The sequence below is a fragment of the Sinocyclocheilus anshuiensis genome, unplaced genomic scaffold (assembly GCF_001515605.1).
Source record: "Sinocyclocheilus anshuiensis isolate Anshui unplaced genomic scaffold, SAMN03320099.WGS_v1.1 scaffold446, whole genome shotgun sequence".
NCBI lineage: Eukaryota > Metazoa > Chordata > Actinopteri > Cypriniformes > Cyprinidae > Sinocyclocheilus > Sinocyclocheilus anshuiensis.
The window spans coordinates 673,610-690,699 of NW_015544247.1; the positions used below are offsets into that span (position 1 = coordinate 673,610).

The 17,090-nt window shown below is 39.5% G+C and overlaps 1 protein-coding gene across 2 annotated transcripts in view; it reads left to right on the forward strand.

The window, feature by feature from the left end:
• Positions 1-17,090, forward strand: part of LOC107697706 (leucine zipper protein 1-like) — a 54,866-nt gene that overhangs the window by 30,414 nt on the left and 7,362 nt on the right. For both annotated transcript variants that reach the window (XM_016498509.1, XM_016498510.1), the window contains exon 2: positions 12,555-15,706. In XM_016498509.1, coding sequence (XP_016353995.1) covers positions 12,776-15,706 — 2,931 coding nt within the window. In that variant the 5' untranslated portion in view covers positions 12,555-12,775. The remainder of the gene's footprint in view (positions 1-12,554; positions 15,707-17,090) is intronic.

The following is a 17,090-nucleotide window of genomic DNA, read 5'->3' on the forward strand; positions in this document are numbered from 1 at the left end:
TAAGGTTATCATACCGTCAGAATCTCATACCGGCCCATGCCTACGTAGTAGTTAAGGCCACTTAATATAAAGTGGGACCAAATTATTTATAATGTGTGTTGTAATACATTGTATCTTGTTGTAAATAATTATAAAAATAAATGCATAGTGTAACAATGAATTAGAGAAGTTATGAAGTATTATGAAGTATTATAATTTATTAACTGTGGATATAATTCATGAGATTGTACAATGCATTATAAGGTGCTTTACAAGGCATAATTAATGTATTAAAACTACTTTTATAATGCATTATACATAAAGGCTTTGTAAAGTGTAGTAGTTAGTAAAGTACAGTTAGTAAAGTGTTACCACATATTATTGAATATAAAGATCACAAAACATCTTGTATTAATAATTCATAAATATCATTAGTTTTGGAGTGTTGCGTGACTTTGTGGTGTGCTTTGTGATAAAAAGGGCAAATTATCTGATTAGTCTTTTTGACAATATTGGCCGATAACATTCCGATAATATCGGCATGTCTAATAATAATAAGAAAAAAATTGTGCTAAACTGCTTAAGAATTTCTTTTAAAAAATTATTCCTCTGATAAGGCTTTTTACATTATGATGTCAGGACAGTTGTATTACCCTGATATTTTTGACCAAAAATTACTGTCATGTGACATCATTGACCCAAGCTTTTGTTTTGCTTTTCTTCACCTTCATCAGTCTTCTGTAATTGCTCATCCAGTTGTGAATGTGGCCTGTCATTTGAAATCACACTCAGGTTAATTCCTCGGGAGGTGGGTGTGAGTGTTTTGCATGCTGCACAGAATGTGTGTGTGTTTAATAACGCATTTGAGAACACGTTCTTCAGGTCGGACTCAGGCGTTTTATTCAACATTCCTGCCTGTCAGAAAATACGAACATGAATACAAAACATTCAGCTGCCAGCCTAATGTGCCAGTAGACAATAAAAAATGGATTCCAAAGATGTTACAAGGTTTTTCTTTTCTTCTCTTTAATCACCCATCCACTCACTCTTCCCTCCCCCCTCAATTCTCTTGCACTCTTTCTTTCTCTCTCCTTCGTTCTCTCACGCACACACTCTGTCGTTCGTGCCATCTTCTGAACCTCGCACCTCTTTGGGCGTCCTGAATTCCACGTGTTTAAGTCGGGCATTCCTTCCCTTCGCTCGCAGACAAAACAGCAACAACAAAGAGAGAAAATTCTCTGGACCGTGTTCTCCCCCCTTCTAATCACTCACAGGAAATGGGCTCCTGTACAGGATGAGAGAAAGAGGGCAAAACAAGCTTTGGATATATCGTGTGGTAGTTTATGAAGATGATTGTGCTCTGGTGGGTTTTGCGAGTAGCAAGTTTGCTTTAAAGTTTCTGTTAGTGTGTATTTTAGTTTAGTTTGTGTAGTTTTTGAAACTGGTTTCAGAATGTGATTCCTATGTGAAGTTGTTTTTTGTTCCAATCAGCTCATTTGTTGTTGGCACACTAAGCTGGGTTTGCTCATATCTGCACATCCATAATGTGCTTTTAGGCTTCCAGTTCTTATACAGATGGACACATTAATGAACAGATAGTTATGAAAGTCTTTGGCTAAATAATTTTTCTTGTTCAATGATGTATGGTTTTTGCAACGCTCCCTGGAGTACTCTATTCTGAATGGTCAGTTGTCACATACTGTGGTCATCTATTGTTGTAAAGTGACGAGCAGAAATGCCAATGATAGTCGACTGATAAAGTCACTCAGGTCTCTAAATTAATTCTGTATGAACTGTACATGATGGTGTGGTTTTCTTTGGGTTTACCTCATTTCTTATGTGTAATTACAGATCTTCACTATTAATAATTTAATGATCTGTGTATTCCTGTTTGTGAGTGAGAGGGATATGGAATTGAAATGAAAACATGATACAGCTAGAGGAAGAAAAAATTACAACAAAGCAGCACAAGTGGTCTGAGACTTCTGTTTACCTTGGCCAGCATCTTGCAAACTGTTTGCTCATGCAAGTATGAAGGAGAGCAAAACTACCAAACACACACTTACATACATAGCTATCTAAATAAGGACATGCAGCATATTTATGTTATTCATTTATAATAAGCTAATTACAAATACATATATACAGTGGTGTGAAAAAGTGTTGGCCCCCTTCCTGATTTCTTATTTTTTTTGCATGTTTGTCACACTTTAATGTTTCAGATCTTCAAACAAATTTAAATATTAGTAAAAGATAACACAAGTGAACACAACATGCAGTTTTTAAATGAAGGTTTTTATTATTAAGGGAAAACAAAATCCAAAACTACATGGCCCTGTGTGAAAAAGTGTTTGCCCCCTAAACCTAATAACTGGTTGGGCGACCCTTAACAGCAACAGCTGCAATCAAGCGTTTGCGATAACTTGCAATGAGTCTGTTACAGCGCTGTGGAGGAATTTTGGTCCACTCATCTATGCAGAATTGTTGTAATTCGGCCACATTGGAGGGTTTTCGAGCATGAACCGCCTTTTTAAGGTCATGCCACAGCATCTCAATAGGATTCAGGTCAGGACTTTGACTAGGCCACTCCAAAGTCTTCATTTTGTTTTTCTTCAGCCATTCAGAGGTGGACTTGCTGGTGTGTTTTGGATCATTGTCCTGCTGCAGAACCCAAGTTCGCTTCAGCTTGAGGTCACGAACAGATGGCCGGACATTCTCCTTCAGGATTTTTTGGTAAACAGCAGAATTCATGGTTCCATTTATCACAGCAAGTCTTCCAGGTCCTGAAGCAGCAAAACAGCCCCAGACCATCACACTACCACCACCATATTTTACTGTTGGTATGATGTTCTTTTTCTGAAATGCAGTGTTACTTTTACGCCAGACGTAATGGGACACACACCTTCCAAAAAGATCAACTTTTGTCTCGTCAGTCCACAGAATATTTTCCCAAAAGTCTTGGGGATCACCAAGATGTTTTCTGGCAAAACTGAGACAAGCCTTTATGTTATCCCCCAATTGTAAGTCGCTTTGGATAAAAGCGTCTGCTAAATGACTAAATGTAAATGTAAATGTAAATGCATAAGAGACTTCTTTCACAATCATTAAAAACCTTTTACAGACTCCAAATGTTTGAATGGTTTTGTCACATATTTTCAAACATCTGGGGCCTCATGTATAAAACTTTACGTAGATTTCATCTTAAATGTGTGCGTACGCACAAAAGCTGGATTTTGCGTACATACAAAAGTTTTCAGATTTATAAAGCCATGTGTACGCCAGAACCTTCGCAAAATTCCCTTTGTAATACCCAGTCAGCGGAAGATTGTGCGTACATGAATCTCCACCCCGTCTCCTCCCCGAAATAGCCATATATGGAGCTTACAACGCCTAGTTTTAATATGCATAACGTCATCTGCATATCTGTGACAAGTGGGGCGGGGCCGAGAGCCGTGGGAACGGAGCGACAGTGCAAGACGAGAGAGGACCAGGCCTGGACTCTCTCGTCTTGCAATGTCGTCACTCCTCCTTTTATCCTTCCGGAGCTCCTCCGTGGGACTCGAGACCGGTGAGTGGCGCAGGTGTCGTGCATTATCACTTACTCCACCGGCCTCGCTCCGTTCCCACGGCTCTCGGCCCCGCCCCACTTGTCACAATATCATTTCCATGCATATTCCATGACACCATGTTTAACGCAGTTAAGGGTACAATAAGTTAGGAAAATATGAGATACGTACTATAAATGCTTTTTGAGACATCACATTGCTATTCAAATTATATGTCTAGTTTTAATATGCATAACGTCATCTGCATATCTGTGACAAGTGGGGCGGGGCCGAGAGCCGTGGGAACGGAGCGACAGTGCAAGACGAGAGAGGACCAGGCCTGGACTCTCTCGTCTTGCAATGTCGTCACTCCTCCTTTTATCCTTCCGGAGCTCCTCCGTGGGACTCACCGTGTCAATAACAAAAATATTTTGAAAATAAAACGTGCATATTTTATAGTTTCCTTCAAATTCTATCTTTTAAATCTGGTGTTTGTCACGATATCGGGAAGAGCACGAACGGGGTTATCATTAGGCTACTGTCTGTGCGCGACACCTGTGAACAGAGGTTTTAGAGTACTGCCGTCAAACCTGTTCAAACCAGCCAATGGAATGTTGGATCAACAAGTGCATCCATATGTCTGTCGTTACCGTATACAGTGGGGCAAAAAAGTATTTAGTCAGCCACCAATTGTGCAAGTTCTCCCACTTAAAAAGATGAGAGAGGCCTGTAATTTTCATCATAGGTATACCTCAACTATGACAGACAAAATGAGAAAAAAAAATCCAGAAAATCACATTGTAGGATTTTTAAAGAATTTATTTGCAAATTATGGTGGAAAATAAGTATTTGGTCAATAACAAAATTTCATCTCAATACTTTGTTATATACCCTTTGTTGGCAATGACAGAGGTCAAACGTTTTCTGTAAGTCTTCACAAGGTTTTCACACACTGTTGCTGGTATTTTGGCCCATTCCTCCATGCAGATCTCCTCTAGAGCAGTAATGTTTTGGGGCTGTCGCTGGGCAACACGGATTTTCAACTCCCTCCAAAGATTTTCTATGGGGTTGAGATCTGGAGACTGGCTAGGCCACTCCAGGACCTTGAAATGCTTCTTACGAAGCCACTCCTTCGTTGCCTGGGCGGTGTGTTTGGGATCATTGTCATGCTGAAAGACCTAGCCACGTTTCATCTTCAATGCCCTTGCTGATGGAAGGAGGTTTTCACTCAAAATCTCACGATACATGGCCCCATTCATTCTTTCGTTTACACGGATCAGTCGTCCTGGTCCCTTTGCAGAAAAACAGCCCCAAAGCATGATGTTTCCACCCCCATGCTTCACAGTAGGTATGGTGTTCTTTGGATGCAACTCAGCATTCTTTCTCCTCCAAACACGACATTAAATCGCATACCACAGGAAAATTGTTCGAAAGCAGCACATCCTCTACAAATATTTCTGTTTAAATTCATATAAAAATGTTGTAATTCTGGATAATAATTTCATGAAATTTCAGTGTTTAACTGCATTATAGAGAGTGTAATATTTAATCTAAATGTGTATGTCAAATGTAAAACAGACTTTAAAATCATTCTGTTTGCTTCATTATTTTGCTCACTCCAGTAAAAAAGTGCGTACGCATGGTCTAGAGTGTCCGTACGGTGCACACATATTTACCCCTAGTTTATTTTTTATAAATCCCGATATGTGTGTGGAAAATTGCGTTTATACATCAGGCCCCTGGAGACAAAGCTGTCCTTAACAAATTGCTAAGTAAACCCACACCCATGGACATATTTATTTTTGTTTGCATAGTGACAGTATTAATGATATAGTATTAATCGTCTCAGCCTAATTAAAGTCATAGATATTGAGTCAGTTGATGTTTTTGCCACAGCAGGTTGTGATGACTGATGATAGTAAGGTGATTCACTGATTTTTTGGTGCGTCCAAAAGGAAGAGTAAAAATTTAAATATGTATAACAATGAAAATGAGGGAGACACGCCAAAGCTTGAACTCAATACTTCATAGCTGTAGAGGGAAGGAACAGTGGCGCCGGGTTTAAAGGAAGTCACTCACAAAGGCTTCAGATGGACTCTGGGACTGTATACACACTAACAAACCATTTCCTCCTCACAAACTCACACACATTGTGAACACTTTAACTGATTTTACACTAGCAATGAACCTGTGGTTATCTGGATGTCAAAGTAAAAGAATAAAATACGCAAACACACTTCCCAGGAATGCATCCTTTCAGAGTGAGGATGATTCCGTTATTAGTACTGTAGAGCTGTAAACACACACATAACAAACAAGATAATGAAGAAACACATCTCCATCATCAACTGTCTTTTTCTCTGTGGACAGTAACCTTTAACCTTTGACTCAGGAATTCTCATGTCTCAGGATTGTTTTGTTTTGCATTGTTGGCATAACATTTTCTTGTACCTTGTGCAAAACACTCTGGGACGAAACTATAATGCCATGTTTTGTGGCACCTTTGTTGCTAGGTTATGTTCTGAGAGGCTGTACTTTGTCCAGGTGGTTCTCCATATTGTTTGAGGCAGTGATAACTGGCATTAATCCTGTGGGGTTAATAAATGTTAGTGGACCTCATGGACTAAAACTCAAAATTCCAGTGAAATCTAGATCTTTATTTAAGGTAATAGCTGTGGGACTGTGGTTTTATTTAGGTAAGTCTGCTGTATTATATATTGCTGTCCTGTAATCCACAAGCAGCAAAAGCAGGTCACCTAAACAGAGCAGACACTTGATTTCTGTGTCATCCAGAGTGGGATCAGGAAATGGGGTCACGAGTTCACATTGACTTCAGAAGTTTGGGATTTTTTTTATGTTTAACAAGGCTGCATTTATTTGAGCAAAATACCGTAATATTGTGAAGTATTATTATAGTATGGTTTTTTTGTGTGACTTGAGTGATAAGATCAGCCTGGAAAGGTCTTGTCTTTCCCAGTCCCGCTTTATCACAGCCCCACCTTTAAACCTTACTGTTACACTTGTTTGCTAAGCACAATGAATGCACACATTTCTATTTCATTGAATGATTTGATCGTCACTGTACTGCATCATGTTTTTAATTAATTCGGTATTTTGGGAAAACAGGTGGTGTCTGCAAGTACTTGTGAAAAAGGCATTCAGTTAGTATCATATTACAGTTGTTCAGTTTTCAGGTGAGTGATTTATGACAGTGATTCTCAACAGGTTTTGCTTCAGGACCAAGATTTTATATTTGGTGTTTATTGTACAAGAGTGTACAAGAATATCCTTTCAGTCAAACATTGAAATTGAAATTCAAATACATATTGACTCTCTCTCTCTCACACACACACACACACACACACACACGCACATATGTATGTGTGTGTTTGTATAATTGACATATTTGCTTATTAACAACAAAAGACTATGGAAAGCATTTTCATTCCTTTTAAAAGTTTAAAAGCCTGTTAATTTACTATTTATACTATGCACGCATATGTGGTTAGTTGCTTTTATTTATTAGCGTTTTTCTTCGCTGTCCATAGTCCTATCAGAACAGGTTCATTTTTAGGTTGTGAGTGACCTACCAGTTGAAAACCATTAGTTAATGATATAACAGACATTGTTTCGTTTAGTTCCTTTCCTTTCCTGTTCACACTGCCAAAACTAATAATGAGAAACAATTAATCTCTCTCTGATGTCATAATGTTATTTTAAACAGGCAGACCTTCTCTTACAGCTGTTATATGGCACAGAAACATGTTATACAGACTCACACCGTTTTGTAGCCCTATGGATGATTGTAAACTGCAATTATGCACGGTTTTCAGTAATGCATCTGCTGTGTTCAATCTGCTGATCCCGAGGACAAATGCTTTAGAGTTTAGTTTAGCATCTTGAAATACACTGACACAGCATGCAGCGCTTCAGAAACGCCAGTGAAATTTTGTATCCCTGCTTTATAGGGACCTAAACTGGTATACTCAGAAATGCACACATAATCAAAAGACAATTGCAAACATACACACAGTGAGTGAGTCTAGACCTCACTTGAAATCTCTACAGAAACTCAAATAACAGAATAAATTCTGCTCAAGTACCTAAGTGCATAACAAAAATATGTGGCTGATCTCTCTCTTGCTCTCTCCGGCCTTTCCTGTTTGTTAAGTGTCAGTGTTGGGCTGAAAACGGTTTGTTTGTGTCTGCTGGGGTCAGTGACCGGTGTGATGAGTTGTCTCTTTACTAAATCAAAATTGACGTATAAATGTTTGCTTGCTGTAAGTCAGGAGCTATAAACCTCAAAATACTGAGGTAAATAACTAACATTTTTCAACTGTCTGTTGCTTAACGTATTTGTCCGTTGTCCAGGAGATGGCGGAGAGCGTGTTTGTCGTGATGTTCTGATACAAGAAAGATACAGGAAATACAATGAAAGATTATTAAAGAGTAGAGCAGCTCTGTGTATATTTAACATACTGCTCCTGTTCACCATTAACACAGGAATGCCACATAGACTTTTGCAATTTGAAATAACACTTGTGCACACATACACAAGATGTGGTCACAGATGTGATGTGGCTAAGCTGCTTTTACCTTTCTGCCAATAATTAAAAATCTTTACCCTTCATTCTCTCTCTGCCATTCACTTTTCATGTAGAATATTTAGCATTTCCTCATTACAGTTGTAGCTAGTAAGAAAAACTTTTTGAAATTTTAAATGTGTGATTTTAAATGTCTAATTTTCCAAAGTGTGATCAATGAAAAAACAAAAATGATGTTGTGTTCTACTAGGCCCCAAATATATTTATGCATTTTGACTTTAAAGTTACAATAAAAATATATGCCTTCATATAATAAAAAAAAAACGAAGTAGTCGAACGTAAGAAAGCACAATCATTTTTCAAAGCATTTTTTAGCAAGTAGCTTGTTAGATATGGAATGATAAAATACAGATACATTGTTTCAAATTATTCAGAATGTTCTGACAGTCTGGTTAGATGTCAGTAAAAAAAATGTACATTAAAGAGATAGTCCTCCCCCCCGAAACATTTTTTTCATTTACTCAGCCTCATGTCATTCCAAATGACTTACTTTCTTCTGTAAAACATAAAATAAGATATTTTTAATTGGAACTGTTGGTAACCAAACAGTTTTGGTTCTCGGTGACTTCCACTGTATGGACAAAAACACACTGGAAGTCAGTGGGAACTGAAACTGTTTGGTTACCAATATTCTTTACATCTTCAAGTATGTTCAGCAGAGGAAAGAAATGCATTCAGTTTTAGAACGACATAAGGACGAGTAAATTAAATAAATTTTTGGGTGTACTGTCCCTTTAAGTTAATGTGATAAACTACACCTGTGGTTACTCCGACATTTAGTTCGTTAAATGTAACAGGAAAAACATGTCTTAAAGTTAGTTCTGAGAAAAGCTCTAGCATCACTTGATGCCACTTGGTTTGATATGTTTTTATCTAAAGCAATAACATTCAGATATTTTCCAGTGTGTCTTAAGTGTCCAGATACTTTTTGAACTGACTGTATATTCATATTCAATAAAATTGGGTAATGTTTTTCTTATTTAGACTGCAGATGAAATTTACATCTTGGTATTTTGGCATTATAAAGCTGTTGCACAAACCAAATTGTCTAAGTTTTTATGATGAAGGGTTTGTTTGCTTGTATAGTGATTTGTGTCTTCCTTTGGTCTGATGGGGCTTAAATGAGCCCTTTGAGCCATTTTTTTTACTATCTTTAACTCTTTTGAAAGACCAAACAAATCTGAATTCAACATGTCTTTATTTTAAACACTAGACCGTTCTTTTCTCACCAGAGTCTTTTTGTAGCCCTGCTGTTTGCTCGGCCGTTCAGACGTGTACAGCCCCACTAAAAAATTAGACTTCCTGTCCTTACTTTTCCATTTCTCCAAATGCGGTGAAGAGAGGGAGAAGAAAATGACATGACTGCACAGGAAACAACAAACTGAACATTATAGGCTGGTTTTCGCTTTCATGGAAAAATGTAAAAAAAATTGCTGCTTCAAGATTCAGGTTGCCACTATTTTGTGGTTTGTCAGTTTCTGCCAGAACTGCACGAGTTCAGAGGAGGCCAAGCACACACTCATCATCTCTTTCTATCTCCCTCGCTCTCTCTGTCTCTTTTCAATTCAGTGTGCTGTCTTGGCATTACTTTTAACTGTACAATATTGACAAAGCATTCAGTCAATACAGGATCAGCACTGGTAGGAAGGTTCATGCACAACACCGGTGTGCAGCAGCAAAGGAAACAGAAGTCATTCTTTTTACTGCAAATTAGTCAAGAGCAACCGTGACAGTTAGCGATCTGATAAGAAAAGATATGATGCAATGACTTCCAATAAAAATGAAGTTACAGGACCACATGTTGGCAAATGGAGGAGAAATTGATGTGACTATAAATCATTTCACTATTCTTTGTGGTTTCTGTCCACATATAGAAGCAAACTACTGCGAGTTATTCCCATACACTTAAATGTTTTAGGTGCTGTTTAGGTTAGATTGATTTTCAAAGTAGAAAAAAATTATTTTTATGATAAAAATATATTCTATTTTTTCATGTTAATTTTCTAGAATTTTTTTTTTCTTGTATCTTGACATTTGTGTGGTTTTAAACCTCACCTTGTAGTGATCACAAAAAATTTTCATCTGGAAGCCATGTTTGTAAAATGTGTCCACTCCCTCTTGTCTCTTGTTGGTTGTGATTGGCATTATTTCTGGGTTTGAGGGATTATTAAAGGATGTTTATAAAGATTAAAGAGTTTCAGACTGGCCAACCAAACTGATGTCAAGTGCAGGGGAAAGTCTTTTCCCCGCTTTCCTCCGGGGGAACAGAATGTTCAGGAGGCTGACGAATCGCTTAGCGTGGCTTGCACTAATGATATGGTGCATGATTGCATGTGTGCTGCTCTTGAGGAAGAAAGAGAAAGTGTGTGCATGAGAAAATAGAGGCTACGAAGCAAGAATTAAGTATTTCATTTCTTTCTCACCACTATAGTGGGCTCGAGATATTTGAGGACTTTTACTTGTCATGCGAAATGTACTCTAGCTTGAGCTCTAAAGATATTACATGAGACATGACAATGAGACATTTTATGCTCCTTGTTTGCTCCTCAATCTCTGGTGCAAGGCAAACCTCGGAGTTCAAGGCAGAGCAAAATTTGAGCCCAGTTATTGATCCACCATAAAATTCTTTCAATATGACTTTTCTTCGTAATTGTTTCATGTTCATTAATTTGCAGCAGTTTCAAGGGGAAAGAGTGTCTTATTACCATCCTTTAGATTTCCATATGTTCAAGGACCTTTTCATATTTTCTTGACACATTTTTAAATTTCACGTTTTTTGCTTGTCTCCACAATTTCATGAATTTTTACAAATAATCTTTTCCCCCTTACCATTCATAGTTCACACTTTTAGTCACCGATTTTGCTTTTTTCTGTTAGATCCTGAGCATCTCGAGTTTCTGTGATAACCACCTCTCACTCACATGTCACCACAACTGATTTTAGTGTCTTTCATTACATAGTTAAAAATGGTATCAAAAGCCAAAGGTTAAGTCATAAACTTAACCCATACTATGCATGCCTACGAGAGATAGTCTAACCATTGTGTGTTAAAATGCAGAAAGTTAAAAATTAGTTGCAGACTGGATTTAGGGATGTAACACTTGACAGGCCCTTGAGCCGGTAGTTTGACACCCATGTTGTAGATTCATACTGTGCAAGTTTCTTTGCATGTGTTGTTGAATTTTTATCCATGGTAGATGGGCATTATAGACATGCATTTGTTAGTTTGCTCTTGTGTGCATGTGAATCATTGTGTGTAGTCCTGACCTTAGAAGCCACTTCACAGAGAGATCTTGCCAGAGTGATTATGAATGTCATGTGTCATGGAAATCTGCCTTGGCTTAGATGTGATGGATCTCCTTCCTGCATGGCTGATACAGTTACTGGATGACTCGTTTCCTTTCTAAACCCAGAAGTACTGCTGCCTGTGCCTTGCACACCATAAAATTATGGGATTATGAAAGTATTATGACCTGCAATCCATACACAGCAGCTCATTCATTTGGGCCCATCTCCATCTTGGTGGGCCTGCCAGTCAAACGGTCATATTGAAATTCACTTTAGATTAAGTTAAAGTATAACATGCTCTCTTACTTCTGTACCTGCTGTTACTGTGAGTGCTTTCGCTGTGTTTAGTGGAATATTTAATAAGGCTTGGGGTTTTACCAAACAACTGGCGACTAAACAGACAATTACTATTAAGACATGTTGCATTAGACTTAATAAGAGTCATTTTGAATATACATGATTGGTAAATAAAAAAAGTGGGTAATGGCTCACAACTTCAAATTTATAATTAAAAATGGCTACACAAGTTTTATTTTTAATTTGAGTAGCACTGTCCTGTAGGCTACTTATAGTGTGCATTGCTGTGGCCAGAACAGACCTTGGCGTGTAAGACGTTCTAAATCTTGCTCAGCATCCTGAGGGTGTGATTAGGGGTGTCTGTCACTATGAATGTTGCCATAGAGACAGGCACATAGACAGAGGGCAATATCAGTGAGTTGTGCTGCTGTCAGCAAAAGTGCAGCAAGAAATCGATGCTGCAATTATTATTGGTTGTGGTGAGGGGAGGGCCAACGAAGCAGTGCATGTCCTTTCTCCTTTGTCATCCGCTTCCCCCTTCCAAGGTCTTCCTTAGCTTAGTGGCCAAATCTTTCCACTGGCTTATTAATGTGTACTTTGATTTTTAAAAAGCACAAAAAATTGGTTAGGGTGAAGGTTGAAACTGAAGGTTTGTGAATGTAAAATCATGCACAGATGCATTATGTATTCAGGTTTTTGTCATTGACTAAACACTCATTGATGTGTGAAATCTGAAAACAAATTTTACAGACATTTCTCATATTGTTTTTTTATCATAAATATGTTTGTATTTGTTTTACAACAGACACTTAAGCTTTGTTCTTTTTTTTTTGTCTTGCAGGTGGTCAAAACTCACTTGGATCACCAGTGATAATGGAGACAAGGCTGAAATAAAAAGTATTCAAAACATCCTCCTGAAGGTGGGAGGAAAACGGGGACCTGTCCTTTATAATTTCTTCTTAAGAGTCCCGGGACCACTTAGAAAACACCACCATACAAATGTGTACCCCTCCATCAAACAATCATAAAGACTTCACAGTAGATTAGTATCAGAAAGAAAACATGACAGACACAACAAGTCGCCATCTGAGACACAAGTTGCAGAGCTTAGGACGACGTCTGGATGAGCTTGAAGAGGCCAGAGGAAAACTACAGAAAGCTGAAGATGAACTTCTTGACATTCAGGACAAAATCATTCAGGCTGAGGGTAGCAATTCCTCACTGCTCGCCGATGTGGAGACAATGCGGAAGAGATTGCTCAAAATTGAAGGCAAAGATGAAGAGGTCAGGAAAGCGGAGGATCTTTGTCGTGAGGTTCGGGAGAAATTAGATCAAGAAGAGAAACTTACCAAGAATCTTAAAGCAGAGATTGAGCGTCTTCAGCGTAGAATGACTGAACTTGAGAAGCTTGAAGAGGCTTTTGGTAAAAGCAAGTCAGACTGTACCCAGTTGTGTCTTAGTCTTAATGAAGAGAGAAACCTGACCAAAAAGCTTGCAGCAGAGCTTGATACCTTGAAGGCCCGTGTCAAGGAAGTGGATACCTCTGAAGCTCGACTTGACAGGGCAGAAAAATCCCTTACTGCAGAGATGGAGAAACTAAAGAGTCTCACTCAGACTTTTGTGACTGAACGCAAAAGACTTCTGGAAAGGCAGAGAGAGGATGAGAAAAACATACTCAGGCTGACTGAGAAGCTTGAACGTCAGAAAAATAAACTAGGTCCAGCAGACCACAGCCAATTTGATTCTAGAGATCTTCGAATTGAGGATGAATTCTCAGCAGGCCTTACATGCAAACTGGCCAGGAAGAAGAGTCTTGACTACTTGAAGCATTCAGGTGACCTAGATTTGAGAAATGAATCAGAGAATGAGAAAAATAGCTTAGACGGGCAAGAAGATAATAAAGTTAAAGACCTCAGCCAGGAAGTAGAAAGACTGAAGAATCGTTTGAAGCAAATGGAGTTAGTGGAGGAGGACTTGAAAAACATGGAATCCAAGAATGCTGAATTGATAGAAAAGTACCAGCAGGAGAGAAACCGTAGTCAAGCTCTCCATGACCAGGTTGAGCAGATGAAAATGCAGCTCAGTGGTTGCAGCAGTAGTAATGGAAACTCTGCAATTACCAGCACTACAAAGATCCTAGAGAATGGCAAGGCAGAAACTGAAGAGATCCATGTACGAGGCTTCAGACATGAGAAACCTAAATTGCTAAATAGGAGTCCTGCTGCTTCTGAACCAGTCACCTCAAAGTACAAAAGCAGAGAGGCATCTCCTCAGCAGAGGCGAGAAACTAAGCAGAGGAACAAAGACCTGTGTCACTCCACAGAAAGCTCCCCAAAGACTGTACGAAGGACTCTTAGTCCAGCACATAGTGTCAGGAAAGGTATGAGGACTGGTGCTTCCAGTACTACTTCTGATAATGGGACAAAAGATGGAAAGAAAGATGAAAAAATTGGAAGTGCCTCATCAAGTACTCTCAGTGAAAGCAAGAAAGTTTCAGTCCTTAGTCGCTATCCTCCAGCTGCTAATGACCAAAAGTCTTGGAAGCCATCGGTCAAGCAAATCGACAGTGATAGCAATAAGAGTCGAACAGAGAAGTTGTCCAGGTACCCTGGAAATGATAGTGAATCAAACAACTCTGATGGGTCACTCCTAATTTCAGCCAGTGCTGCTGTCATTGCTTCATCTGAGAAAGGACTAACTGAACCTGAGAGTCTAGATCAGGATGCTTCTGCAATGTTGAGTATGTCCAAGGCAAATGGTTCCTATACTGCTTACAGATCGCATGTATCTCCATCTGTTCTGAGTGACCATGGTTCTGATGGTCACTCCTCAGCCTCCGAAACAGAATCCACTGGCTCCAGACGATCGGCAGGTGAGCAAAACGACCCCCTGATGTCAAGTGGAAGAAAATACACTAGATACTCACAGCTGCAAGAATCTTACTCTGATGGTTCCTCAAAGGTCCCCTTCAGCGAGGAGCAACACAGGCCTCTTACGGTGGAAGGGGATACCCAGGAAACTACGCATTCTACCTCAGGTATTGAGGTCCGCAGGGTATGCAGCCCTCGTGAAGCCCTCCGGTCAAAAGCTATCATCAAGCAAGCCATTGTTGAGATTGATAGAAAGGAAGTGATGTCAGGGGGAGTCACAGAGCCTTTGACCACCAGTGGGAAACCCAAGATCTCCACTAAGCCAGTATTGACTAGCAAGATGACCAGCAGTATCACCTTCTATCCCAATGACCCCAGCTCCTCTCGAACAAGCAGTCGAAGCAGTAGTTTATCAAGCGAGCCCCCTTCCAAGGAAAGGCACACTTCCACAAGTAATATTGTCATCAGCCCCAGTATTGAGCACAGAGGTAGCATCGCTATACCTTACGAAATATCCATCCCTAAAAGTGAGATCACTCTACATCAAAGTGAGGCTGATGCTGACTTTTCTGAAACTCACAGTTACCTTGAGACTGCTCCTGTGGAGGCAGCCCTCGTATCTCAAAGCAGCTTCAGCTTCCAGTCTTCAGAAGCTTCAGACTTGAACAATGACATTGAGTCTGGCTTTGAGAGCAGCAGTGGCAGCACCACCATGACCAGCTGGAGAAGCCACCACAGCCACCACTCATATGATGACAGCTTGCCAGAAATGAGAAACGTCACTGTCAGGAGCACTTGGAGGAGCCGTGGGGCAGCTTCTGTGGATGAATCTGCTCGAGCGCTAAGGCAAGATGGCTCAGAGGATGATGGCGAGTCTGCAACCACCTGGAGAGCGTATAGGGCAACTACAGTGATGGACACTCCATCAAACTCCAGCACTGTTGCTAATTGTGGAGGGAAACCAAGCCCAGTCGAAGTATACATGCGTAGGATCAACAATGCAGCACCATCGTTGCCTGATCTGGGACGACGGAACAAGAAGACTCCTTCACCAGAGAGGGCTATTGCACATGAGCCTGTCAGTGCTCAGCAACTTCAGCCAAGAGGCCGTAAACACCCCATGGTGAGTACTGACTTTTTACCTTTTGACCATATTCAATACAAATATTTTTTTATAAATAAAAAAAAAAGATAATTTTATAAATTAATTTAACCTTTAAATACATTTTATACATGTATTTGACCTTTTAAAGATTCAGGTGTTTACCATAGTTTCACGTTTATTTTGAATTCTCATCATGATATATGCTAGTTTGTTAGTATGAATGCATAATATTTCTTGCCAATTTAAATTTGTACTGCTCAGTCCACCGATGGATGTTTTTCAACATGGTCAGTTTAGATCAATGAAGATAAAGTTAAACAGTGGATAAAATTAAGGGAGCTCCAATCATGATTTTTGTTTTTTACAATGGGGCAATTGTTGCACAATAGTTTACACCCAGCACAATCCTGATTTCTTGAGCTGTATGTGATGCGGCCTTAAGCCCAAACTTCGGCCGTACGCATTCTGCACTTTCCGTGACGGTCCGCACACTGTCCTTGTGACGCAATTTTCATCATCAGAAGTGTCCCTGGATGTCCATGCACACTGTCCATGTGCAGCCCAATTTTTGTGACCATGCGGTCCGCATACAACAGTGCAGAAGCTAGGTGAATATTATACGTGTGCGCTTTGAGTGTGCATGAGCGCACAGTCTCTAGAGCGCGCGAGTGCTGAATGGTTTAAACACTGGCGAGACTTAAAAAGAAATGCAAATTATAAACTCTATTGACAATGTGACACTGCCTCAATTGTGCAAGTGACAATTCCTGTCAACTGTGCAGGGTGCAACTCGCTTAGTGCAGACGTGATGTGGTGATTTGAAGCCATTTGCGCGTTTTGAGAGAGAGAAAGAGCGAGTGCACATTGATTCATTCACGCTGTTTGAAATTACGTCTCACAGAAAGTTTTCAAGTTACTTTGTAAGTTATTTAATAAAGAAATATGAATTGTAACTCACCTTCAGCATTATAATTATTTTACCCACACCGGACAGAGATTGAGACGGTGCCACTGCATGTCATGGCAAACCGCTCACGGCAGGCGTCGTCAGCTTGAGATCGGCCTTTCCCAAAGCAATATTATCCAAAAGCAATCAGTAGCCGATCAATTGGAGCACCCCTACATAAAATATCCTGGTAAAATTGAGGTTAGGTCAGCAATATGCTTATGCAAATCATCTGATTATCCAAATCCAATCTTGCTTGTTTATTCTCTTGGTAGTTTGTGTTCTCTCCCCCCATTCCCCACCCCAGGTTTGTGCACATATTTGGTGCCACCATTTTAATTATTATTACTCATTATTAATATAATATCGATACGTTTTAATATTTAGCCATGGAATATAACACTTTTTTATTTTGTTTGATTTGGAAGTTTTTCTTGTAATACTCTGCATCTGGAA